Source organism: Capra hircus, chromosome 7 (assembly GCF_001704415.2).
Source record: "Capra hircus breed San Clemente chromosome 7, ASM170441v1, whole genome shotgun sequence".
NCBI classification, from domain to species: Eukaryota; Metazoa; Chordata; class Mammalia; order Artiodactyla; family Bovidae; genus Capra; species Capra hircus.
This window is the reverse complement of record NC_030814.1, coordinates 91,976,262-92,003,708: the sequence shown is the minus strand read 5'-3', so window position 1 is coordinate 92,003,708 and position 27,447 is coordinate 91,976,262. Positions and strand designations below refer to the sequence as shown.

The window sequence follows — 27,447 nt, the reverse complement described above, 5'->3', positions numbered from 1 at the left end:
AAGAGATCCCAGGCCCAGCTCGCTCACGCGCACTCGACGACTCGCGCAGCCCGCAAGGCCGTGTCCCGACCGCGCAGCGGCGCGCGCCGGCCGCGCGGGCCCCGCCGACGGCGCGGACCAGGGACCGCCCGGCCCAGGGCGTCAGTTCTCGAAGCTCCACGGCGTCCGGGGCGCCCTGCAGCAGTGCACGGTCTGCGAGGGGATGGAGAAGGGCCGCGGGGTCAGTGGGTGGATGCATGGGAAGGAGCGCACATCTACGCTGTTCCTCTGCGAAAAGGGACCCTGTGGTGACTCAAGGGCTAGTGCACCCTCTCCGACCACATCTTATCTTGCTCCCTGATTCGCGCTCATGCACCCTTTCTGGGCGGCGTGTGTGTAAGGGGAGGGTGCATATCCAGGCCCCCAGGCTGGGTCCCCAAGGCTACCAGCACCCTTCTCTGGAGCCTACACCTAAGATGGACTGCCCAGAACCATTTCCTGTACCACATACCAGTCTGCCCCAACTTGAGCTGAGCCGACCGCGGTGTCTGTCTCCCTGTGGGCACACCCCTCCACCACTCTGTGGACCCCATCCCTATGCAGGGCAGCACTGGAAATTCTTCCCTTTTTCACTGAGCTGCTCTCACCTCACTGGAGAAAAAGAAAGGGCGGCGGTGGCGCTCAGCAAGCGTGTAGTGAACCGAATCCCTGTCCCTCCTGGGCCCCAGCTGTCCCCACCCCACGCTGGTTGCTCCAGGAAACTGGCACATTCTCTCTGAGCAGTGTTGGGGGCCTGCTTCCCACAGCCCAACCCTCCACTCTGGTTGAGCTGTCATGGGTCTCTCACTCGTCTCTGGATCCCCACCAAACCTCTGATCTTCTCGGAACCTCTGGCCTGTTACCAACGCCTCCCCTCCCCCCATCCTCCTGCTCCACCGTGTAGCAGTACTCAGTTTCCCCTTTACAGCACCAAAGCAGGGTGTGTGAGCTTCTCAAAATGCACAGACGAGCAGCTGACACTGAGACCTGTGTGTTGGCCCCGCCACATGGGTGACAGCTACTGTCAGGGGCTCCCCCCATGTTACAGGTGAGGAAACCGGGCATCTAGAGGGGAAAGAGGTGCCTAAGACCTCACCACTGGCAGGTGGCAGAGAGAAAGAAAACCAAACAGCCTTCCCACTTCCATCCCGTGCCCAAGTTTGGTGCAAGTCCAACACTCTTCTCCCACAACTGCCTGGAGGTTCCCTGAGCCATAGATTCCCAGGCTCCACGGCCTAAATTTATTTCCCAGGCGGCTGGTCCTGCCCCGGTGCTCCTCAGCCCCAGGATAGAAGTGTAGACATCGGGATGGCAGACAGCGCTGAACTGACACTGGGTCTGCAGACAGGGGGCTTCCAGCCCTGAGCAGGTGGCAGTCACTCTTGTGGATGAGAGAGGAAATCCGAGTTTAACCTCCACCTGCCCCCAAGGCTGGCGCACCTGGCTGTCAAAAGAAATAGCTTCTTGGGAGGCCCAAGGGGGAAGGGCTGTCTCACCCTGGGAGCTGTCTGTTCCCATAGGGGTCTCAAGAGCAGACAAGCCCCGGTCCTGAGCCTTGCTCTGCCCACTCTGAGCCTTGTGGTTTCAGGCAGATGACAGCCCTACTGTGGTTGTACCCGTTGTACCCTGCTTGTACCCCACTTTCATTGTTTGCTCAGTGAGACTTGCGGAGTCCCTACTTTGGCTGCGGCTGGGAGAGTAGACATCGGGGGCCACCCAACGGCATCTTCTGGGAGACGGTGGGAGTAGGGTGGGCAAGCACTGCTTGCTCTAGAATCACGGTGAGCCTACCTCACTAACGATGCCTACAATTCCACCAGTGTGCCCACCCCAAAGATGTGTGTCTAGAGTTAATTCATGGGATTGCCAGGTTAAGATACAGATCCCTGGTTCAGTGTGAATTTCAGATAAACAATAATCTTCTAGTATATCTGTCCTTCCAGCAGGCCTGGCCACGTGCACAGGAATACACGTGGAATACAAGGAGATGATGCCCACACCTCCCTGGCCCAAGCCTGAGATTCCTCCGTCAGTGCGTTAATCCCAGAATCCTAGAACACGGACTCTGGGGTATGGAAATCCATGTCCTTCCTCCAGTAGGGCTGGATCCGGGGACAGGATGCGGGGCAGGCAGGACCCGACCAGTGGGCTGAGATCCTCCCTGGTGCCTGAAATTCACCACTGGGCCTTTGCCCCAGGGCCTGGAGCACTAGCTTTGGGGAGCCCGGGTCTCTGGGACCCAGTGTCCTGGGAAGGACTTAGCAGCCCTGAAGGGGGGGAGCGGCGGCGGGCGGAAGTGGAGCTTGCGCCGGAGGCCACCCTTGTCCATTGTGAAGACAAGAAAGAAGGATTGTGTAGGCCGGCAGGGCGCGTGCAGACTTGCACACAGGCGTGCACGCACCCCCTACCCACGGGGGCCCACGCACGCTCCCCCGCCTACACCTAATCCCCATTCACCCGTGCGGATGCACGTGTGGACACACCCATGCACCCACAAAGTCAGGGCCCACGCACCGCTCCAGCCCCACAGAACCTGCAGGGGGCAGGCATCAGGGGCGAGTGGGGGAGCTGGACCATGCAGCCACACCCCCAGGGGGTGACATTTCCACTTTTCTACCTCCTGGCTTTTCCCACAGCGTTCTTGCCCATCTTCTGCTCCTCTATGTCCGTCTTTCTCCCATTTCTAGGACTCGTCCAATTTCTAGGTCTCTCTTTGCCTCCCCCATCACCCGGCAGGTCACTAGGGCCTCGGGTCCAGCCTCCCTCTTCCTCCACCCCCCGCTGTGCTGCAGGGGCCGCCCGGGCCGAATGCCCAGGTCTAATCTCCATCTGGCCCCCGGGCCCCTCAGGGCTAGAGCCTAATTCCTTGTGACAGCTGAGCTGAGGGACCCCAGTTTCCCAGCATCCATCCCCTCTGACACCCCTGCCAGACCGTTGGAGGGGATTTGCACCCTCCCTCCACCCCATCTAAAATAAGCCTCTGTGGCCCCACTCCACTGCATACAACATTCCACCATTATGGTCGCTGCGATGTTGGGGGTATCTGACTCAAGACGGGGCGGGGGAGGGCTTACACTGGGCCAGACGGGCAATGCGGGCGTCCAGGGTGCGAGGCGGCCGGCGCAACGGGGCCAGCGCAGGTCCGAGGCGGTGGCCGAGGAGCAGGCCCTCCCGACACATCCAGATGGAGAGCACGGAGCTGCCAGAGCACCGAGGCCAGGGCCGCCGCCTTCCAGCGCTGCATCCTCAGCCTGCGTCCACGGGATGGTCAGCCACACGGCCTCCGTCGTCTGTCTGTCAGGCAACAAACGGATGGGCACAGGGTGCTGGACCAGCTAGTGGGGATACAGTGGGGCCCCTGAATTTGAACCACTCCTGCTTAATGACCAATAATAATATAGAAGTGATTCATCTAGGAACCACTAAACAAGGTTGTGGAAAATGCTGCCAAGGAGTAGGTGGGCACTGTGCCAGGGGTAACCTGGGAACCACCCCCATCTGGGCGTCCCAGAGTGCTTTCCTGAGGATTGAAGAAAGTTGAGACTTGAACAAAGGTAGGAGCTAGCCAGGCAGAAGAGAATGGCATCTCAGGCAGGGGCAACAGCTGGTGCAAAGGTCCTGAGGCGTGACCCGTGGTGGCCAATCCAGCCAGGAGGCTGCAGTGGCTAGAATCCAGGGAGTCTGGGGAAGAGTGGAAGGTGAGGACATCCCCAGCAGGGGGCACTGTGGGACAAGGGTGGTGAGGAGAGGTGGTGCTTAGAATAGGTACAGTCTGGGAGGCTGGAGCCCTGGGGTTGAGCCATATTAATGCCCCTGGAAGTGACTTTGCGCCCTGCTCTGGGCCTAGGTTCCCTGCCCCCCCAGACAAATAGATGCCCAGAAGTGGGCAGCAGTGGACCAAAGCTGCCCTCAACCCACCTCCAGGCCTTTGTAGAAGTGAGTCCTTCTATCCAGAACATTCTCTCCTCTACTGCCGCCCACTCCCATTCCACTTTCAGTCTTAGCTTAGACGGTGCCTCCCCCAGGAAGCTTTCCCTGATTGCGCCTCCTCCCCAGCCCCAGGCCCGTGCAAGGACACTGTGTGGGTCCCCATAATGTCTAAGCTTCTCCTGCTGGGGCGCTGATTACTCAGTGTTGTGGTTGCCTAGTCGCGTCATGCTCACAGTAGCTGTTTAATAACTCCTGCGTACCCCCACACCCCCACCCTGTCTGAGAAGCTCACCGCCACTGAGCGGCCTCCAGCCCGCGTTTACATTACTCCGCCGGCCGCCCGGCGCGGGGCCTGGCGGCCCGCCCGGTGTAAACATTTACACGGAGCGATGAAAGCAGGGCTGGACGACGGTCAGCGCCCCAGCTCGGCCGCGGGGTGCTGGGCGTCCCTGTGCGAGCGCGCGCGCGCGCGTCTTGGGCCGCACAGGCTGGCCTGCGCGCTGCCCAGAGCAGTTAATTGCGTGCTATTTGCATTTCGTTTGCGTGTGATGTGCCTGTGTCGGCGGAGGGGGGCCTGGCGTGATTAAGAGCAGAAAGTTTGGAACCACCTCTCCCCTCGCCCCAACGGTGCACCGGCACAGGACCTACACCAGACAGTAAGTAACGGAGAACGCTTATTAACCCCTTGTTGTGTACCAGAAGCGGTGCTGAGCCCAGGAAGGAGGCATTGTAACTTCCATTTTATAACTGGAGAAACTGAGTCAAGGGCACAGCTAGGAAAGGATCTAGAGACACACCCTGATTCTTTGACACAATGCACACCACGTGGGCGGGCAAATGCTCTGGAGTCATTCTAAGGACCTGCCACTGTTGGTGGTATTGGATTTTTTTTTTTTTTTTTTTGGCCATGAGGCATGCAGGATCTTCTCCAGCCAGGTGATGGCACAGGTGCCCCCTGCATTGGGAGCTCAGACTCTTAACCACTGGACTCTAGGGAAGTCCATGGTGGTATTTGATACTGCTGTTATTATTACTGTGGTGATATTATTACTGTCAATGGGGTGATGGATAATGAGGGCCCCAACCTGTGGCCATGTAAACAAACCCTGGGCCAGCCTGGAGTGCTGAGGACGCAGCATGTGCAAAGGCCCTAGGGCAGGGCCATTCTTGGCTGGTTGAAGGAATCATCAAGGCAACCCCATGTCGCTGGAGCAAAGTGAGCAATAGGAGGTGAAGGCAGGGAGGTGACGAGGACAGGTTGTGCAGGTCATGCAGCCCTGTGGGTTGGGAGGAGAAGACTTCATTCTCAAGGTTGTGCAGCAAACAGGTCAGTCTTGGCATTTGTCAAGTGCCCAAACCCACTGCCTTTACTCTTAATGAGCCCCTACTTGATGCCAGATCCCATTGTACAAACTTAATGCATGTTATTAAGTCATTTTAACTTCATAAGAGTCCTTATTCCCATTTTACAGATGGAAAAACTGAGGCCCCGAGTGGCAAAGTGACCTGCCAGGGTCACAGAGCTAAGATGAAAACTCTGGTGGCCTCACCCACCATGGCAGGGGGAGACAGGGAAACCCCTCCAGGTGCAAGACCTCTGGTCGTCACACCCGTCTTGGAGTGGCGTGCCTCAGTTTCCCTGTTAGATTGGAACAAGGTCCCTGTACAGCACTAGTGTAAAACAGGGGGCTGAAAGGATAGATGGTTCTCCAGCCCCAAGATGGCCCAGCCACAGGAGCCCCTGGTGGCCTTGGAGCTGCAGACCTCCTGGAGCTTTGAGGGGGATGGGAAAGCAGGGGACTGCTGGTGGAGGGGACCTGGCAGGCACAGCTGATAAGCGTCTGCAACAATGGGCCTTTCTGTATGGGGGTCACCCAACTGGTTTGTCTCTGGCATGGACCTGATGGGGAGCGGGTGTGGCAGGGGGCATGGAGGAGGAGACCAGGTGTGCACGATCTGTGTGCTTGTGTCATGGGGAAGGTGGGCACTCACACAGCACACTTGGGGGCTCATGTTCACACCCAGACCCACACACACTGTGACTCACTTAGCACACGTGCGCGTGCACACACTCTCTCATGTGTGCCCAATCAGTGTTGCATGCACACTTTCAGACACTGCCCAGCTCACACGTTCTGACATGCTCAGATGCCATCCTGCTTACACACTCAGTGGTCTCACATACCCTCAAACAGAATTCCACTCACATGCTTGGACACAACCACACACTCCGGTGTTCTCCCGCCTAGAACATGACCATGCACTCAAACGTTATCACACCCTCACATCACTGCACTCACATGCTAGTGTGTTTCATACTCTCACATGTGGGCATTTTACTCACAAACATAGCATTCAAGCACTACCACTAACTAGTATTTGCACACGTGCACACAGATCCTGATTTGCCCTTGGGCGCTCCCCTGATCACACCCCTTACACTCTCTCATGCCCATGGGAGCTCTTGCGCACCCTTGAGACTCATACTCCCACACAAATCAAGCACCTTCACACTCAGACACATATTATGTCTTGCACGCTGACACAGAGAATGGGCACGCCACACACGTGCCGCCTCCAAGCCATTCCTTGAGCACTTGATCTTGTGCGTGCACAGGTGTGCCTGTTTTCACCTGCATCCTATATTCCAGCCACTCGTGCAAGCAGGCATGCAGACACACACGTCCTGCCAGTGCTGGTGGCCCTTGGCCACCAAGATTCCAGGCGACACTGGGCAGTGGAGGCACAGCAGGTTGCGAGTGGGGAGAGGGGAGTGTGGGAGGCAGAATGGCCCAGAGGAGAGGGCCTGCTCTGCCCACACCTGCTGGCCTTTCAGGTGCCACCCATCTGCCAGACAGGACCTGCTCAGGGGTCCCTCTCAAGCCAACAATGTCCAGACCCTGGAGAATCCTCATTGCCTAAGGAAGGGGGCACCTCCCTTCATGGGGGTCAGGTAAGTCAGTCTGAACTACAGCAACAGGGTTCTGGAATGACCTCAACTTCTAGGTGGAGGTCACAGAGTCCCCAGGGCTGGGAGGGAGGGGAAACTGAGGCTCAGAGAGGGGTGATGAACAGCCTGTCGACACACAGCCAGCTGGATCTTTCCAATTATCCAAGGAGCAGACAATTAGGGTGAGGGTGTGGGGGTGTTCCTGGCAGCTTCTTTGATGGTGCCAGGAAACACTGCTCGTTATCTTGATGTCCCGGCAATGCTCCAAGTTTCCACCTTTCTACAGAGCTTCCCAGGGAACACCCACCAGGCATACCTGTTCCCAGGGTCACCAGCCTTTAGCCTGCGGAGCTGCTGGCCTCAGGGAGGAACCTGCTTCATGCTTGTTCCCAGGGAGAGGTTGGAGGGGAGGGGAACCCTCCGTCCACCTACTCATCTCTCTAGTCTGGGGGAAGCATGCCTGTCTCCATCAGGCAAACTCCTACTCATCCTTCAAAGTCCCAGCTCCTATAGCCCCTCCTCCCAAAAGCCATGCCTGCTCCCTATCTTGACCATCCCCCCACAGCTGCAGGGCCCTCCCTCTTGCCCAGCTCTGCCAGCATAGTATGTGGGTCCATATCTGTCTTTGCTGGACAGGAGGAGCTTCTGGAGGGACAGTCTGGGCTGGGTCCCCTCAAGGCAAAGATGGACATTGAGGATTCCACCCACAGTCACCAGGCTTTTGCTCGTGCGGTGCCTCCCTCCACTAACACTGTTCTCCCCCTGCACCTCACTCCCAGATCTGTGTCTGGTCCTCCTGTATCTGTTTCCCCAATTTCAGAAAGGGTCGGAGGGGGTCTGCCCCACACTATAGGAATGACTGGGTTGCCTGTGGGGCTGTCATCGCCACCCATGGGCAGAATGAGTCAGGCCGGGAAGCCATGTGGGCAGAAGAGGGAGTGGCTGCCCCTGGAGAGGGTGTTTCTGGATGCTGCGGCACCTGGGGTCCAGACAGCTGAATGTGCATCCATGTTCTGCCTCTTCCTGGATGGACCACATGGCAAGCTCCTCCCCCTCTCTGAGCCCTGGTTTCCCATCTGTACAATGGGCTGCCCAGGACATGTCCTCATCTGGAGGGCCATTTTTGTTCAGTGAAGCCCTGCAGGCCTGGCCAATGGCAGTAGTGGGGCCCGGGTGTCAGACACGTGTGCTTGCACACCCTTCTCTGCTTCCTCCATCAGTCCTCCAGCTCTGGGGCTGGCAGCTGGGCCCATTCCCTGGGCAGCCTTGCTCATTTTGTTTACCCTAGATGGCCCCTGGGGGTTCCCTGGGATCCACTGATGGGGAAACTGAGGCCCCATTTCATGATGGGGAAATGGGTGGGACTTGGGCCTCTCTCAAGACAAGATTCAATGGTTCTGCAAAACAAGAAACAAATTCCACAGCCCACAAAAATGTGCCCCCTCCCTTGGAGGGCCCCAGGGCCCAGCCCCACCCTGTGGTGGGGATGGGGAGGCCAGGGCAGGCACAAGCCAGTGTCGCACATCTGCGGATAAACCAGGAACATCTGGCTAGCACAGCTGGTTCCGATGTCGCGTCTGCGGGGGCCAGGGGCCAGCCTGTGGGGCGGCCTCATGGGAGGATGCAGGCACAGACACCCACTGCAGAACCTTCCAGGCCTGGCTAGAGGTGGGAGCCCAGCCTCTCCTTTTCTTCCTCCCACCCAGAAGCTGCCTGCTGGCCGATTGCTAAAACCATCGCTTGCTGGCTCCCTGCTACTCTGAGAATCAAGTCTCAGGTCCTGAGCTTATCTTAAGGGGCTCTGGGTCTGTCTTCACCAAAGTGAGGCTGAGGAGTGGACATCTGGGGAGGACTTCTGTGTTGGTTGCTTTGTGATAATAGTATTGAAGAAAAATAGCTAATACTAACACTAGTGAACAGCACCATTGCTGCTGTTCTAAGCGCTTTACAACTAGCGACTTCATAGAAAGGTGTGGACCATTGTATCCCCATTGTGTAGACAGAAAAACTGAGGTCCAAAAGACTGAAGTGTCTTCCTCAGGGTCAAACAGAGCATGAATGGCCAAGCTAGAATTTGAACTCAGGCGGTTGGGCAAACTCCTACTCATCCTTCAAAGCTCCAGCCTCAGTGCCCTCTGTTCCACATTCGTGAACACTGTGCCATATGGCCTTCCTCGTACAACCAGAACAGGAATAATAACATTAACACCTGGCGGTGCTGGCTATTCCATTTATTTAGTGCTGAGCCCTCTGCCGAGTGCTTTCCACAAGTTTATTTCTCCCCCACAGTCCCTGGGAAAGATACTGTCATTATTAGCCCATTATTAGCCCCATTTACCACATGGAAACTGAGGCTTGGAGAGGTAAAATGACTTGCTCAAGATCACACAGAAATTAAGTGGCTGAGCTGCAGTTGAACCGGGGTCTGACTCTAAATTTGTTCTCTCAATGTCTCCACAACCCCCGTAACAAGGGTAATGCTGGGGGTGGACAGAGAAAAGCAAGGTCTTGCTGTTTAGGAGGGGCTGAGGTCCAAGGAAGGAGAATATTTTCTCAAAGACACAGAGCAGAGCAAAACTAGCAAGTAAACAGAAGACCCACATGGCAGGAAGCCCAGTGTGCCAGGCTGTTCTGCCCCCAACACATTCACTCAACACTTATGGAGTGCCCACTAGGTGCTGGGCAGCCAGGGAACACAGAATGGCCAAGGCCGACCTGGGACTCCACCCTTGCCAAGCTCAGACCATCCATTCAGGGAGATGGATAAGGAAAGAGAGAGAAAGGTATTTTAGGGAATTCCCTGGCAGTCCAGTGGTTAGGACTTTGCACTTTCACTGCTGGGGCCCCAGGTTTGATCCCTGGTTGGAGAACCAAGATCTCACAAGCTGTGTGGCTAGAAAAGTAAGAGAGAAAGGAGGAAAGGAGGGAGGGAGGGAGGGAGAGAGAGAGAGAGAGAGAGAGAGAAGAAAACAGTAGAAACTAACACAACAACATCATAAAGCAATTATACTTCAGTTAAAAAATAAAAGAAAAAAATAAAGCCCAATAAAAAAGAAAGGGTAATTTAGAGGTTGTCAGCCTCTAAATTTGGGGGGCTGTTGTTGCCAACAACAGCCCCCCAAATAAAACAAGGTGAAGCAATAGTGACCAGGGTTGCTTTTAGGCTGAGTAGTCGAGGAGGGCGTCTCAGAGGAGGCAGGATTTGTGCTGAGCCCATGTGAAGATCTAGGAACAGTGTTCTAGGCAGAGAAAACCACATGAGCAAAGGCTCAGAGACAGGATGATAGCTTTTCAAAGGGACCGGGGTGACCAGAGCAAACTTAGCCAGGGAACAGCACAGAGAGATGAGGAGAGATGGGGGGGCCCTATTCCCCACCAGTGCCCAGTGCCCACTTCCTATACCAGCCACTGTGCAGGCGTGTTCTTGGGGAGGCTGGGCCGGGGAGCATGTGTGTGGTGGGGCCGCCTGCTTTTCAGACCTGCTGTTTCTGGCCTGGCCCTCTGCGGCTGGCCCATAAAATTCCCACCTCGACCATACCAGCCTGGTCTGGCTTAGCCAAGCTGGCCTGGGACAGGCCTTATAGGCATCTGGGGTGGGCGTTGGGGGTGGACTTCCCCGGGGGAGAATAACAGGATCAACCTAATGAGGTCTGGCACGGCTGAGCAGCTGGCATGGGGCCCAGTGGGTGGCGCGAGGGACATGGGTCCTCCAGGAGGACGCCACACAAATCTGGCCTTGTGACAGAAAGGGAAACCAAGGCACAGACCTCTGACATTTCTCAAACTCTAACACAGGTGTCCTGGGAACCAGGGGACCCGAGTCACCTTTTCCATGTCCCCAAGTTCAAATTCTGCCTTGGGGTCCTGACATACTGAGCTCTTTAGGCACGGATGATGGGGCCCTTGCTCTGGGCTTTGTTTCCCCCACTAGGAAGTGAGGGCCACCTGCTGGATTTCTTTCAGGGCCAGACAAAGCCCGAGTCCTCTGAGATTGGAAGGGAAGATCTTTCTGCTCCTGAACACCGATGCCAAAGTGTCCCAGGCCTTACTCGGGCTTCCCTGGTGGCCGTTACACACCCTGAAAGTCCAGGAGGCTGGCTGGCTGTTTTGAGAGCCTCAGGTATGCCCCCCACCCTCCCCCTTATGAGTGCAGCAGGCACCGGGCCTGTCTTATTTTCTGCTTCATCCTGGCGTACAGCTTGGCACACGGTAGCTTAGGGCTCAGGAATTAATTACATGGCACATAAGAAAAGATCCCTCCAGCTTGCCCAGCCTCAGTTTTCTCAGATGTGAAACGGAGAAAACCAGCCTCCCACTGTACCTGCTCAGTTGATGCTCACCGGGCAGAGGGAAGGTCCTGTCTCCCCTCATGGGCCTTGATGTCTAGATTCCCCTACCCCACCTTGGGGGACCAGGAAAGCTGAATCTGCAGAGGAATCCCAGAACCTCTCAGCAAAGATGGCTGCACCCAATGATGCCAGATGCATTAAAGGACCTGTTCCTCTCTCTGTCTCCAGCTCCCATCTCCAGGAATCTGTCCTTGAAGGCCCCAGCCCAGGTCTCTGTCAACCTTTCAGAACGATCTCTCCCTTCCACACTCAGACCCCCTGGATTTTCCAAAACCACCCATGCACTTTCCTGCCTCCAGATCTTTGCATATACAGTTGCTGCTAGCTGGATGCCTTTACTGGTCCCACTTAGAAAACTCCTACTCATCCTGCACAGCCCCAACCCCAGTGGCTCTCCTCTAGGAAGTCTCCCCTGACCCTCCTACCCGGAGGTAGTGCCTTTGCTCCCCACTCTGGCCTCCACCTTGGATTCAAGTTTGTCTTCCTGGAAGGACAAAGCCCAGGAGTCTGACCCCAAACAGACTCAGCTACACCATGGCAGTTCAATACACGTTGGTGGAAATGATCTCCTGGTTGTGTTCTTTGCCTGGCTGCAAACTGTTTGGTTCCCTCTCTTGTCCCAGACTCTTGAAAGCTGTATCCATTGCTCACGCCCCGAAAACTGAGGCCTATCACCTGAGGGACAAGCAGTGATGGGAGAACTTCAGACACTGTGCCCAACTGTAGGGAGGGGTGATTTGGTTTCTTCCCTGCACCTTTGGAACTAGCTCTTCGCAGCTCTCTGGGAGTGGGCTGTAAGGCCTGGGAGTGGCTGTGGAACCTCAAACCTCAGTAGTCCTAGAATGAAGGGTGTGGGGAGGGGTGTCCAAAGGGCCCAAAGCAAGGGGCTGGGGGCGGGAAAAAGCTGGCAAATCTGAAAGTGTCCCCCAGCTGACATCCGCCTAGACCAGTCATGCCCTTTTAGGGCTTCCTCAGCCCGGGGCTCTTTTAAAGACAGACAAAGAATGTCATGGAACAGACAGAAAAGGATGTTGGACAGGGTGGGCAGGCAGGAGTGAGGAAAATCAGAGGTCTGGCGTTTCATGCCCCCAACATGAGCCCTGGTTCTACTCCCCAGATGTGGGCTGCTGGCCTCAGCCTTGCAGGTAACCACAGACCCACTGAGCCGGGCCAGTGGCACCATGATATATGTATGCTGGTGCTTCCTAGGGAGGGGACTGTGGTGACACCCACCCCAGCAGAGAAGCCACTTCTGTCTCTGGTCCCAGCCCACATCTGCCCACTGTCTGCAGGCCCCTCTGCTTAAAGACTGTGAACTGACAAACCACACTTTTTGGGAGAATTTTGGGACCATTCTGAGTAAGAGATGCCTTTAGTAAAAAGAGCAAGGAAGACCGCCCTTTCTTCTTCAAATTTGGTCTTTGCCCTTAAGGGACCCCCCCCAAAAAAATGGTTACGCGCCCTCTTGCGGCTGCATAAGGCTCCAGGAGCCTAGAGAGCTGGGCCCTTACCGGAGGACACCGTGTCCCCGGCTGCAGCGGCGGCGGCGCGCAGGGAAAGCGGCTGGAACGCGCCACTGACAGATGTTTACTTCTGCGTGCAGCTGGGCCGCGATGGCAGCCCCCCACTCAGGGTCCGTGGGATCCGGTTGTCCCCCGCGGCCCCTTGTAGAGCACAAGGCCGAAGGGGTGTCTGGGTCTCGCCCACCTAAAGGCTGAGGAGGGGTGTTCGGCTGCTCCTGTTTCCACCCCCTCTCCAGAAGCATACAAGGGGGTCCGAGGAGGCAGAAGCGCGCCCGCCCCGTCGGACAGGGACCATCCCTCCCCTGGCCAGATCCTAGCTTAAAGAGGCGCTTGCATCGCCCTCCCGACCCCCTTGCCACGCGCGGACCTGTCGCCTCTTGACCCCACCCTCATACACACGCTTGTTCTTGGCTCAAGGCGGGAAGCTACCGGTCTACCGGGAGTCCCTGGACGCCCCCGCAACCTCCGTCCATGGGGGCCAGTCCTTCTCCCGCGCCTGTCCTCTGCGGGCCCCCCTTCTGCCCTTGCTTACCTGCTCCGGGCGCCCTACTAGCCGTCAGTGGCGGCCGCGCCTGCCGCCCGCGCCGGCCCCAGCCCCTGCCCCTGCCGCCGCGACCGCCATCCGGGCCGCCTGGGCCCGCGGCGCCCGGGGGGGCCCGGGCCGGAGGGGGCGGCCGCGGGGGGGTCGCGGCGCGGGCCGGCCCATGGGGCCCCCCCGGGCTCGCTCAGCCGCGGGCTGCGGCCATCCCGGCCCGGCGGAGGCTGGGGCTGAGAGGGTGCCCTGGACGGCCTGCAGCTCAGAGGGCGCGGGGCGCAGGGGCGCACGGACGGCGCGGGCGGCCTCGGTGCGCGGCTCTGGGCTCCGAAGCGGCGGCGCGAGGGGCCCAGGCGCTCCGAGCGGCTCCACGGCGCGCTCTCCCGCCGCCTCCGCCGCTCCCGCCGCGGACGGCTCGGCCGGCTCGGGGCCGGGGGCGGGGCCGGGGGCGGGGCCAGGGGCGGTGGCTCGGATTTCCCGGGACTGGGAGACGCCCCCGCCCAGTTCCGCCCCGCCAGAGGGGGACCTGAACAACGCAGGTGGCAAGGGCGCAAGGACAGCAGCACCTCCTAGACGGCGACATCCCCTGGCCCCAGAGGCCCAGGCGGCGCAGCTTTGTAAAGCCCCTCCAAGGGCCTCTTGCTGAGATAAGAGCCACAGTGCCCCCATGCCAGTCCCTCGACCTTGAGCGTTCCCCACTCCACAGAGAACCGGTCTTACTGCCAGACCCCACCCCCTAGTCCTGCTCGGTCCCCTTCCGGAACGCAAGGCCCCAAGAAGTCTTCTCGCCAAGGGAGCCCCTCGGGGGATTTCCCCCGGGACAGCGTCCCTTCACGTTAGCTATATCCCACTCCCACTTCAAAAACCCCGACGGCGCATCTTCCATAAATCCGAGACTTCTCCAGACCCCCCCTAAGATCGGCCTCCGTGGAATTAAGAGCCACAGCACTCTCCCGAGGCGGTAATCATGGCCCACAATTTACCCCCTCACCTCACTGGGTATTGCGGGGCGCCCAGCCCCTTCCCAGGTCCTCATTCCAGAAAGCTAAAGAAGGTCCCCTCTGGGACCTAGTTTCCCCCTAAGATAGCAAATGAGACCCTAAGACCGACGACGGACGATATCTGCTGTCCACAGAGCCTCTCATTAAGTGGCCGTTCTCCCTAGTCTGGCCTCCGAGCCAGATCCCGCGGGGGTATATCTTCCCACCCCTGGCTCCCTGCGGCGCTCTCCTGGGCACCAAGGACCAGCGTGGCCCAGCTAGCCCAAACCCACCCGGCACCCTCCCCGACGGCTCCGCGTTCCCAATGCGCCCCCTAGCGGCTCCAAAGGGCTCAGGGGGCGGGCTGGGGGCGGGGCTGATCCGCCATGGCCCCGCCCCACTCCGGCCTAGTTACGGTGAAACACCCGCCCCAGAGTCCCGCCCCCTGCCCCAGAGTCCCCGCCCCCTGCCCCAGGGCTCTGCTCCAGCCCTCTGAGTCCCCGCGGCCGCCTGAGTTCTTGCAGCTGGGGTGCTCTGGTTCTCACTCCCGCGGCCTGATTTCTTTCTGCCTCCTCGCTCTGACTCAGGCCGTCTGCATTCCCCTGATCACAGCTGCCTGGGGTTTTTATGGCTATTAGGTCTTCCTAAGACCCCCACCCCCACCCCAACCCCCACCACACAGGCACCCCAGCCATGGGAGTGTGGGGCGCACTGGACGCGCGAGCGGGGTGCAGCCTGGATTCTGAATTTGTCGGGGAAGGAAAAAGGGAGTGTGCGTCAGAGCCGGAGCCCCGCACCTGCCCGATTCCAGTCCAGGATGCAAAGAACAGGGGTCTGTGCTTGCCTCTCCGTGCCTCGGTTTCCCTGTCTGTAACACGGGGTGTTAGCAGTAGATCCTGCAGGGGTTGCAGTAAGGATCGAATTGGTAAGTATGAGTAACCATGCCACTTGCTGAGCAATGTCCACGCGTCTGCCACTATTGATGTCGTTAAGGACTCACTCTCAGCGACACACACACACACCCTGGCCGGGAGGGAAGGGTGAGGCACTGACCCCCAAACCTTATTCCAGGCAGGGTCACACCCAGCGCCATGCTCGTTCTCATGCATACCCGCACACCCTTCTAGAACAGCGCCATCCCTACACACACACACACACACACACACACACACACACACACACACAGAGTTCCCTGTAGAGACACAGACACACGTGCTATTCCCGCGCTTAGCAGCCCACTGGCCCTCAGAGCAACCCCAGCGGGACTCCATGTACGGAGTAGGATTGCTCCTGCACACACGTGTCCACTTGGCTGATTGTTACACATACACACACGCCTTCACACAAAACCCTCTGACAGTCACACGCAAGGCCGAGCATCGTGTGCCCACTCCACAGCCATGAACGCACAGGAGTCGAGGAGACCCTATTGTCATGCGTACTCAGGCCCACACGCACACACCGTGCGGGTCCGGGAAGTACAGCCCCTCTGCACACCCGTATCCAGACCAGGAGCCCACCCCCTCCCCGCCAGCCTTCATTAAACTGTTACCAGCGGCCCCTTGGCCGCCTCCGCTCACTGCACACCGCCTGGACCCCCCTCCCTCCCCGCCTGGGCTGGGAGCCATGGGGGCAGGGGCGTACAGACACATGGGGTGCAGGACATACACATGTGCCCACCATGTGGACACTCGTAAAATGGTTGCCCTGGTAACAGCAACTTGAAAGACCAGGTTCTTCCTCTGGGGTGGGCAGAGGGACAGGGGCGGGGTTGAGGGGCGGGACTGAGGGCGGGGCCCCGGGGTGTAGGACTCATGCCCACCTTCCACCACCGTGGGGAGACTCGGTCACGCTCCCTACTTGGAAGAAGACCCCTGCACACTCAGGGACACACACATTGACCCAAACACACGGAGGAGGCAGCCCCTGTCACACTCAGGCCCCCAGACCCCCTACCCTCCTCAAGGCCAGCCCCACGTGATCACACCAGACACAGGTGTGACCCCCTCTGACATCAATGCATGTCACCTCATACAACCCAGCACGCTGGCCACTCTCTGTCGCCAACCAGAGGCTTTGTCACCCCCTGGACAGGTGGTGACAGACAGACACCCTGTCACACTGGCTGACTCACACATCAGCGGGAACTGGTGCACACATGACACGCCCCCCACCTCCGTCAAGGGCGCTGTCTGCGCCGGGCTGCCTGGGAGGCCGAGGGGATTCAGGGGTTGGTTCTATTTGCAGGAAACACGGATATTTACAATGCTTTATTTTTAAACCTTGCTTATTCCAGACTGGGCTACTGTGCGGCGGGGTGGGTGGAACCCAGCCTTGAACCTCCCACGCTAAAAGTCAGCCCATGGCTAGGGACTGTGGTCTCTCAGTGCACGGATTGGGGGTGGTGGTGAAGCTCAGTGAAGAGCAGGGGGCACTCAAAGGCACGTGACCTCTGTGACTGATTTGAGTTGGCTGGCCCCAAGGTCAAGGCTGAGGCAGGGGCAGCCAGGCCCAGCCACCTGCCCATCGCTACCTCCTCTCCCATGTTTACTGGGAAATTAGTTCTGCTCCTTTACTGACTGCTTGACAGCATATCTCCGCCAGGTAGCTCCAGGTCAGGCCTCCCCTTCCCCAGCATGCTGTAAGCCCATGGGGCAGCTGTGAAACCTGAGGACCAGAGAGGTCAAGACATCAGCCCCAGGTCACACAGTAAGACAGTAGCTCAACTCTGGGGCTAGATGACTACCAAACATGTAATCACTGTCCCCCACTGCTCCTCCAACCCTGTCCCTTCTGGTCAGAGGGCCCTCTGCACCCCCCACCCCCGCCCGATGGTCACTGCTTCCCAGGGGAGTGTTCTCTTCGTGGGTAGAGGCTGAGGCAGAGGGTTAGGGAGGCTGGTGGCCGTTGGCCAAGACGCAGAGACTTGGCTGGTGGAGAAGTTTCCATCTTAACTCCAGGAGCTGGTCCAGGCTCTGCAGGCCCATGGCTGCATTTCGGGGACCCCTCCAGGGACCAGCCCATGGGGGGTGAGGTGGACTGGTGCCTTCTGTGTTCTGTCCCTCCAGCCACCCCTCCAGTCAGAGCATCCTCACACACTGAATGTTACTCCATCCCCCCCAATATGCTGGTGGCTGAGCTCACTGTGCCTCAGTTTTCCCATTTATGAAATGGTTCCTGTGTTTCTTCAGCACAGGGTTGCTGGCGCCCAGCCAAGAAGCTCCCTGAAACCAGGCTCTGGAGCTCTAGATTCATCAAAGTTATCCTCACCCTGAGCTGGACAATGCTGAGGGCAGAGAGAGGCCTCGGCTCCTACCGAGAACACAGCTGGACACCCACTCCTGGCCGGGGGTCAGAGCAAGGGCCCCAGGGACCAGGGAAGGAGCCAGCCGGACTGGCCAGGATGGGGACCCATGAGGCCTGTGGGCGGCAGGAAGGAGCAGGCTGATTCCAGGAGAGGATAATGGAAAAAGCAGGGCCGCCAGCTGTCCCTGCAGGGCCATTTGCAGCCCCAGGTCACAGGTCGAAGGCCCTGTCCCTGGGGGTCCCAGGTCAGCAACGCAGGAAAGCCATCAGGCCCAGGGGCAGGGCAGAGGGCTGGGGAGGCAAAGGGGGCTGGGTCTGGGGTTGGGAGACACCTGAGAGGTGGAGCCAAGGCTGAGATCACAGACAACCCCCTACACACACACGAAAGCCACAAATGTGTGGACATTGAGTGTGTATCCACACACACACACAGGTACAATAGATACACATGCTCAGAGATTCATAAATATGCACATCAAAACACAGACACCCCCCCAAAGTCAGTCACACTCTGCAGATGTATGTACGCACTCACTAATGCGCACACACACACTCAGATGTGCACGGCAGCCCCAGATGCTAAGGCTCACAGGCGCCCCACAGCACACACCTCCCAGCACCCTGGCCCTCGTCACCCGCCAGCCTGGCCCTGCCTCCTTGCGTCCTTGGCCCAGGCTGCCCTAATCCTGGTCTCGTGTCCTGAAGCCAGAAGATAAGGGGCAGCTGCAGCCCCAGATAAAGGAGGCGAAAGCCGCAAATCCGGGGCAGCCCAGCGGCAGCGGGCAAAGAGCCCGGGCCACACCTGCCCTGCGCTTCCTCCCCCATCCGACCAGCCAAGAGGGACAGAGAGAGGGCAGGGGAGACGGCGGAGGGAGAGAGAGACAGAGCAGAGGCAGGGCAACCATGGGGGCTGGTAACAACAGCAGAGAAATGGAAACAGATGCAGTGAAAGATGAGAGAGAGAGAGATGGAGAGCCAATATGTGGGGAAAAGAGTGAGGCAGAGAAAGGTATGAGATAGACACACAGAGAGAAGGAAATACAGAAAGAGAAGCAGGAAAGGCTAAGCCAGGAACAGGAAGGATAAAAGGAAGGGACGGAAGCAGGGAGAGCCCCAGTGCCTGGGCAGAGTGCCAGCGGCACCTTCCCAGGCCCAGCTCCACCCCCTCCTGAGTACCTCAGTCTCCCCACCTGCTCGGGGGGCCCCAGGGCAACCTGCCTCCTTCCTGCTTTCTCAGATCAGCCAAGGTCAGGCATTTGTATGACTCAGGCCCAGTTCAGTGTTGCGGGGACATCTTTCTCGATGTCCCCACACTCCCCAGGCTGGCACCTGGGAAGTCCTCAGCTCCTTGCCACAGCTTCAGTGAGGGAGGGACACCCCACGGGGCCCAGAGGAGGTATGCCCCCAGTGCCTCAGTTTCCCTAGCTATGAGAAGATACAATCACTCAGCAAGTGTTCAGGGAGCCCCTACTGTGTGCCAGGCCTGGTACATGCATGCTGAAGACACAGAGGAGCCGAAGCCGACCCGATGCCCACCAGTTCTGGACTTAGTTTAATGAGGGGAAGATCCTCAATGCCTCCCTTTTCTAGAGAAGATGACGCTGAGAACAGAAGAGTGAGTGGGGTGCCCAAGGTGACTGGGTGAAGGAATCTGTGTTACTGGGAGAGGGAACCGCATATTTGAAGCCTGGGAGGTAAGACCAGCTCATGGGAGTTCTGGCATTAACTTGGTATTTGAGTTCAGGGAGTGAGGAGGTGAAGAGGCATGACGCTGGGGAAGGCGGCAGGGGCTGGACTATGCAGAAACTTTGGGGCCATAGTCTAGGACTAGGGAAGTAGGGAGCCAGGGCAGCAGTGGGAGCAGGGGAGGGTCATGGTCAGCGCTCAGTTTTAGAAAGAGCTGTGGGAGGCTGGGCTATTGGGGGTAGGTTGGGAGATTGAGGCCTGGAAGGGGAGTTGCCGGGAAAGGGGACAGGCTAGAAGGAGACTCTGGAGAGAAAGCAGATTGGACATGGGGACTGACAGGCTGTGGCGGGAGGAGAGGCTGATGCCCAGGTCTCTGGCTAGGCAATGGGGCAGCCCCGGACCCGGGACCTCTGCAAGCCATTGATTCAGGTAGAGTTGGGATGAATGTCTGTTTCCTCCACACAAGGTCAGAGACAGGAATAAAGGAGCTAATACATGAAAAGAGGTTAGAACAGAGCCCAATATACAGTAAGTGCTCAATAATTGTGCAGCTACTGGTAAATGATTACTACTATGCCATTAAAATGCAATATTATAACAAAATAATAACAAGCAATTAATAATGTGTCACTTATATTAATACCCATATCATGGTTATTACGGATTCTCTGGCAGCTCAGCTGGTAAAGAATCCGCCTTCGATGCAGGAGACCGTGGTTCAATTCCTGGGTCAGGAAGATAGGGATAGGCTATCCACCCCAGTATTCTTGGGCTTCCCTAATGGATCAGACAGTAAAGAATTCACCCACAATGCGGGAGACCCAGGTTTAATCCCTGGGTCAGGAAGATCCCCTGGAGAAGGAAATGGCAACCCACTCAGTATTCTTGCCTAGAGAATCCCCATGAACAGGGGTGCCTGGCAGGCTACAGTCCATGGGGTCGCAGAGTTGGACATGACTGAGTGACTACTCAGAGCACAGCACATTGTTATTAATTGCCAGTCCACAATCTCCCTTTCTCTCCCTACAGGAAGGCTTTCTGGATCACCATACACAGAGAAGGCTCGTTGTCACAGGGCAAAGCCAGGAAGCCCTAAGAAGGGTCTTCTTGAAGGCTGAGGTCCAGAGAGGGGAGTCGCATTCCTGAAGTCACTCTCTGTGGGCCTCAGTTCTCCACCTGAACAACTGTCTCCCCAGAGAGATTTGGATGCCTGTGGGATGATCTCCGGGGAGTCGATGGTAGAACCTCAGAGGGCAATGGTGCGGGGACCTCAAGAAGCGAGTTCCTGTCCCTGGAGGTGGGTGAGTGGGACAGAGTCTCCCAAGGACCACGGTGGTTTCTTCCCGGGTCCCTGATTGCAAGTTTTATTTCCAGTTTGTCCTATAGAGGGTGGCAGAGGCCAGAGATGGAAGACAAGCTGCTCCCCCGCCCCCATCCCACTTTCCCCCAGGTCTTAGAAAAGCTGGTGTTGAGCCTGTTGAGGCCTCAGGCAAATCCTTTCCTTCCTCTGGCCTCAGTTTGTCCCTCTGTCACTCAAGGAATACAGTCTCTGTCTCATTTCCCTGTTCAAGGAAAGCTTTGTCAAGGTTAGCGGTAAAATGCACGGGCGGCCAAGAAATTGGTTATTGACATCCTGCACTGTGTTCACATAATTCAAGACAAATAATAGTGATAAAGAAATAGCAACGTTGGATCCCTGAGTCAGGAAGATCCCCTGGAGGAGGGCATGGCAACCCACTCCAGTGTTCTTGCCTGGAGAATCCCATGGACAGAGGAGCCTGGCAGGCTACGGTCCATAGGGTCGCAAAGCATTGGACACGACTGAAGTAGCACACAGTAGCAACAATAGTGAAAGTGAAAGTGAAGTTGCTCAGTCGTGTCCGACTCTTTGCTACCCCGTGGACTGTAGCCCACCAGGCTCCTCTGTCCATGGGATTCTCCAGGCAAGAATACTGGAGTGGGTTGCCATTTCCTTCTCCAGGGGATCTTCCCTGACCCAGGGATCCAACCCAGAGATTGAACTCAGGTCTCCTGCATTGCAAGCAAACGCTTTAACCTCTGAGCCACTAGGGAAGCCCTAGTACTCTTTAATGTTTATTGACTGTTATTTAGAATCTATAATTTCTAAAACAGCTATTTTTATCAGCCCCATTTTTCTGACGAGGAGACTGAGGCACAAAGTTAAGGACAATGTTCCCAGTTGGTTGGTAGAAATGCTGGGATTCCAAACTGGCAGGCTGAGTCCACAGCCCAGAGGTGCCTGTGCTGCACCAAGGCTCTTCCAGGAACAGGGAGCTTTAGGGGAGTGCAACAGGGAATGGTGAGGACTGTGGGAAATGGGGACTAGATTCTGCTCTCCTTGGGCCGTTTGTTCTCCCACTTCCCTGGGATAAAATCCCCAAGTCCTCCCCAAAGCCTAGAGGGCCCTGCATGGCCTTCACTTCCCTGTTCTCACCTCCTCCCTCTCTCCCTTGCTCACCCAGCTCCAACCAGAGGGCTCACTCCATAGCAGGCAGGGTCCTGCCTCAGGGCCTTTGTACTGGCTGTTCCCTCAACCTGGAGCACTTTTCCTTCTGATATTCCTGTCTCTCTCACTCATCTCTTGCAAAAACACTAAAATGTCCCCTCAGTGAAAAAGCTTTCCTTGACCATTCTATTAAGAACTGCAACCATCAGAAATGGCTTTCCCACTTCCTCTTCCCTGCTTCATCACCGTCCAATATACAATATACCTTACTTATGTATTATGTTGATTGTCTTCACCACTGCTATCTAAGCTCCTAAGCATAAGGATTTTTTGGTCTGTTATTCACTGCTGTTTCGCTCGCGTCTAGGATGGCATGTAACACATAGGCATTCAACGAGTTACTCGTTTAATGAACGCCCCAAATAAAAGTAGCAGTGTTTTAAAATTCCATCAGGAAAACAAAATAGTTCTGTAAGCCGATTGTGGCCCGCGGGAAGCCAGTCTGAGAGCCCCAAGAGACTCACTGAACACTTCCGTTTCCCGCAAAGGGATCAGAGGTAGAAAAGGGACCCGAGGCCCCAGCCCCTCCTAGGTTCCGCCCCATTACGTCGACGCGCGTAAAATTGCGTCACTTGGAGCGACCTGGGCATGCGCACTTCACCAGCAAGGCCGGGGAAGACACACATGCGACCCGGAAGGCCTTTCCGCGGCACTCCAAAGCGGGCGTGAGGGGGGCCGATGGCGGAGGGTGCGGCAGAAGTCTCAGCAGCGAGTGATGGTGGTGGCGACCTAGGAACCGTCGAGCCGGAACGGGGAGTGGCGCCCATCAAACCTCAGTGAGTCGCTGGGTCAGGCGCGGCCTGAGCAGTGCTTGCCAGGAGCTGGGGCAGCGGCCCAGCATTGGAAGCTCGCCGGCTCTTCTGTTTCGGCCTTCCGTCCGCTCGCAGGGTCAGCGAGCACCTGAGATTACGCACGTTGGGAACTGTCACATGCGCGAAGGGACACCACGGTGCATGCTGGAGTGGGCGGGGTCTGGGGCGGAGACCGCAGTGCATGCTGGGGACTGTAGGCCTAGTGTATGGCGGGAATGGCGCAAGTGCACTGTTGGCCAGCCGCCGCACTTACAGGTAGGAACTTGACTTGTGTCTGAAGCGAGTGCCGCGGGGCATGCTGGGTCTTGGGGTCGGGGAGGGGGTGGTGGTGGCTGAAAAGCATGCTGGGAAATGTGGCGGTAGCGGACCCGTTGCAGAGCACGCTGGGACTTGTAGTTTCTTGTAGCCTAAGGTAGTCAGGGATGTTCACATCTGATGTTTGTACTTCATTCAGTTCTCCAGTCTGGGGACTGGGGACCCAGGAACAAAACAGATCCTCCCTGCGGCCTTGAAGTGTTCCTCGGCTGGCAGCTGGCTAGTTCTAAGTAGGGAGTACCCCATCAACAGAGGCATGTAATCAGGGGCAAGTGTTCTCAGCCCCTTTCCGTAGCGTACATGAATCTGAGCTCAAGGCAAGATACTTCTTTCACAAGCCCTGCTTTCTCCTGCCTCTCTGCTGGCAGATACCTCACCACCAAGGAGCAGTTCCACGAATTCCTGGAAGCCAAAGGGCAGGAGAAGCCCAGCCAGGACTCCGAGGCTGTAGACCCTGCTGGCAATGACCTGGCTGAGCCTGAGGCCAAGCGGATCCGACTGGAGGACGGGCAGACAGAGGACGGGCAGGCAGAGGAGGCAGCTGAACCTGGGGAGCAGCTTCAGGCTCAGAAGAGGGCCCGGGGCCAGAACAAGTGCCGGCCTCACGTGAAGCCCACTCACTATGATAAGAACAAGCTCTGCCCCTCTCTGGTCCAGGTGTGCGTCACTGTTACCAAAAGTCCCAGATGCCTTGAGTGTGAGCCTGTCTGCCCCCCGTTCAGTCTTCATGACGTTATGATGTACCGTTATTGTTCCCGTCTTCCAGGTGAAGAAACTGAGGCTTGGTGAGGTTTCTGCCTTGTCTGAGGACACACAGCCAGGAGGGGAGGGATCTGAGTTTCAGACCTAGGCTGCCCAACTGCCTTCATCAGCGTCTCTCCGTCTTCCCTCATTGCCTCTGTTTCCTTGCAGGAATCAGCTGCCAAGTGTTTCTATGGTGACCGCTGCCGCTTCCTGCATGATGTGGGCCACTACCTGGAGACCAAGCCTGCTGACCTTGGCCCCAGCTGTGTGCTCTTTGAAACCTTCGGCAGGTGCCCCTATGGCGTGACCTGCCGCTTTGCCGGGGCGCATCTGGGGCCTGAGGGCCAGAATCTGGTGAGGGAGGGGTTGGTCCAGGCCCCGCCCGTCCGCAACGGCCTGGACAAGGCCCTGCAGCAGCAGTTGCGAAAAAGGAAGATCCACTTCAAGCGTGCAGAGCAGGCTCTGTGCCAGCTGAGCAGGGGCCCGCTGCCAGGCCCCACCCCCGAAGCCACTGTCCCCGAGGGCAGGGAGGCCGAGGGTGCCCCAGGGCAGGATAACTGTGACAGCCAGCTGGCCCCCCAGGAACCGGACACCGTTGGCCCTCCCAGTGGCCCTTTAAGGATGTGCGGACCCCTGACAGATGAGGATGTAGTCAGGTTGAGGCCCTGTGAGAAGCGGCGGGTATGTGTCATGGGCCCCCTGTGAGGACGCTAGCAGCGTCGGGGGCAGACAGAGCTGGACACTCACTCCCAGCTCCAGAGGGTCTGGGCTCTAACAGAGGGAGCAATGGAAAAGGCTTCCTAGAGGGGAGGGCATTGGGACTGGGGCTTTGACGGTTGAGCAGAAGCTCTGTAGCAGAGAAAAGCATGGAGGAAAGAACTTTCCTCATGGAGGGATTCGGTGACCTGTGCAGAGGCATGGAGGTGAAAAGGAGCCAGACTCACTGGGGCAGGATAAAGCCTATGGGAAGGCCTGAGGCTTGAGAAGCCTCAAAAATCAGATTTGTGGGTGGAGATTCAATGTGCTTTTTTTCCCTTTCAGCTGGACATCAGTGGCAAACTGTACCTGGCCCCACTCACCACGGTAGGACCCACAGCAGGGTGGGCAGGTGCTGGCAATGTGCTCATCACAGCAGCACCCACTGCTCCCCCTGCCCTGGGGGCTTGGGTCCATATCTGGGGTCCTAGCCTGCCATGCCCTTACGTGTGCCTTCCACTGTCCCCAGTGTGGCAACCTGCCCTTCCGCCGGATCTGTAAGCGCTTCGGGGCAGACGTGACCTGCGGGGAGATGGCTATGTGCACCAACCTGCTGCAGGGCCAGACGTCTGAGTGGGCCCTGCTCAAACGCCACCCCTGTGAGGATATCTTTGGCGTCCAGGTTGGTGGCGCCCTGAGGAAGGGAAGGAGGAGGGGCTCTTGGCTGTCACGTGTCAGAGCCAGGTGCAGGGTCAGGCTCTCCTGGATCACCTCCCAGACCCCCTGCCTCAGCTACTGGCCACGTGCCAGTCTGACGCACCTGGAGGAGCTGATAGCCTTGGCGCGGGGCCAGGCAGGACGGCCCCTCACTCCCTGCCCACCCACCCGGCCACAGCTTGAGGGCGCCTTTCCCGACACCATGACCAAATGTGCCGAGCTGCTGAACCGCACCATCGAAGTGGATTTCGTGGACATCAATGTCGGCTGCCCCATTGACCTTGTGTTCAAGAAGGTACCCAACATTCAGCTGAGTGGGTGAGGGTGGAGTCCCTGGGAATCTGTGGGGACCTCTGGGCCTTGCTTTCTGCATCCGGACAAGGAAGGCAGTGGTAGGGTGGGAGCTGGCATCAGGCCCAGCCTGGGTCCGGCCTTCCTGAGCTCCACCCACCTGTCTCTCCCAGGGTGGGGGCTGTGCCCTCATGAACCGCTTGGCCAAGTTCCAGCAGATTGTCCGTGGCATGAACCAGGTACTGCCCAAGATGACCACCCACAGCCCTCACCGCCTGACCCCAGGCCCTGCTGCTGACCACTCCTGTTCCCACAGGTGCTGGACGTGCCACTGACCGTGAAGCTGCGCACGGGCGTCCAGGAGCGTGTGAATCTGGCCCACCGGCTGTTGCCTGATCTGCGGGACTGGGGGGCGGCTCTGGTCACGGTGGGTCTCGGGGCAGAGCGGGCGTCGGGGCCCCGAGGCCCTTCCCTTTCTAACTACCCCTCCCTCCTGTCTCCTCTCTGCTGGTCTCTGGCTCGCCCTCTGTCTCTGGTCTCCGTCTGTCCATCTCTCTGTCTCTCTCTCTCTCAGTCCGTCTCCTCTGGGATCTCTGGGTCTCTTTCTCTCTCTCTCTCTCTGGTCCTCCGCTTCCCTGGCCCCCCCTTCCTTCCCCTCACGGCCGCCTCTCCTCCAGCTCCATGGCCGCTCGCGGGAGCAGCGCTACACCAAGCTGGCCGACTGGCAGTACATCGAGCAGTGCGTGGCAGCAGCCAGCCCCATGCCCCTTTTTGGTGGGTCCCCACAGGTCACACACCCAGGCCCGCCCCTCACCTGGGCCCTCCCTGCCCATTGGGGGCTCCCGGGCTGGCGAGAACTCCTCATGCCCTGGCACCCCTGCCCAGCATGGCTCCCTGAGACCCCGGCTTCTGTCCCTCAGGGAATGGAGACATCTTGTCCTACGAGGATGCCAACCGAGCCCTGCAGACTGGTGTTGCAGGGGTCATGATCGCGCGGTGCGTGTGCCTTGGGGCACAGTTGTGGCCTTAGTGTCATAGCCTGGAACTCTCAAGATTTTTTTTTTTTAATTTGTCTGTGTCGGGTCTTAGTTGCAACATGTGGGATCTTTGATCTTTATTATGGGATGTGGGATTTTTAGTTGGTGCATGTGGGGTGTAGTTCCCTGACTAGGGATGAAACCCAGACCCCCTGCATTGGGAGCGTGGAGTCTTAGCCACTGGACCACCAGCGAAGTCCCAGAATTCTCTGGCTTTGAGCATCGTGTGAACATGTGGCTGGGAGGCTGGGGACCATGGTTTTGGGAGCCAGGGTTTCCCCAGCGGCCCACTGACTGCCACCCGCTGCCTGCCCCCAGTGGCGCCCTGCTCAAGCCGTGGCTGTTCACGGAGATCAAGGAGCAGAGGCACTGGGACATCTCATCCTCTGAGCGCCTGGACATCCTGCGGGACTTCACGCACTATGGCCTGGAGCACTGGGGCTCAGACACACAGGGCGTGGAGAAGACGCGCCGCTTCCTCCTCGAGTGGCTCTCCTTCCTGTGCAGGTGGGATGGGGTGGCGGGGCGGCGGGGCGGGCCAGGCGCAGTGCTGTGGGGAGCCCCAGCCCAACCCCTTTCCCCCCGCCCCCACAGGTACGTGCCCGTGGGCCTGCTGGAGCGGCTCCCGCAGCGGATCAACGAGCGGCCACCCTACTACCTGGGGCGCGACTACCTGGAAACGCTCATGGCCAGCCAGAAGGCAGCTGACTGGATTCGCATCAGGTGCCCGGGAGCTGAGGCCCTGTGGGGCAGGGGGATAGACGACCTGGTGGGTCTGGGATGAGCTGGATTGAGGGCTGCCCCGTGCCAGGCCTGACCCCGGCCGCCTGCCTCCCTCCCCACAGTGAGATGCTGCTGGGACCCGTCCCGCCCAACTTCGTCTTCCTGCCCAAGCACAAGGCCAATGCCTACAAGTAGCCACAGGGACAGAAGGGGCATCTGAGTACCCAGAGGGCCCCCTAAAGCGTGAGAAGTCAATAAATTTTATTCTTCTAAAACCCAGGCCTTTCTGTGACCCTGATGCTGCCCTT

At 58.1% G+C, this 27,447-nt stretch overlaps 2 protein-coding genes across 2 annotated transcripts in view; one reads left to right on the top strand and one right to left on the bottom strand.

The window, feature by feature from the left end:
• The window catches only part of NRTN (neurturin), a 15,997-nt gene extending 2,706 nt beyond the window's left edge, over positions 1 to 13,291 (bottom strand). Inside the window, 7 exon segments of the mRNA XM_018051668.1 lie at positions 15 to 39; positions 41 to 79; positions 81 to 124; positions 127 to 192; positions 3,093 to 3,219; positions 3,221 to 3,312; positions 12,759 to 13,291. Of these exon segments, the coding sequence (XP_017907157.1) occupies positions 15 to 39; positions 41 to 79; positions 81 to 124; positions 127 to 192; positions 3,093 to 3,219; positions 3,221 to 3,262 (343 nt within the window). The 5' untranslated portion in view covers positions 3,263 to 3,312; positions 12,759 to 13,291.
• On the top strand, positions 21,358 to 27,416 carry DUS3L (dihydrouridine synthase 3 like). Its single transcript, XM_005682508.3, has 13 exons — positions 21,358 to 22,580; positions 23,300 to 23,588; positions 23,844 to 24,356; positions 24,717 to 24,758; positions 24,901 to 25,053; positions 25,267 to 25,383; positions 25,553 to 25,618; positions 25,696 to 25,806; positions 26,057 to 26,153; positions 26,300 to 26,375; positions 26,735 to 26,923; positions 27,011 to 27,139; positions 27,262 to 27,416. Exons 1-13 carry the CDS (start codon positions 22,483 to 22,485, stop codon positions 27,332 to 27,334), a joined length of 1,953 nt encoding a protein of 650 aa, XP_005682565.2. The 5' UTR covers positions 21,358 to 22,482; the 3' UTR covers positions 27,335 to 27,416.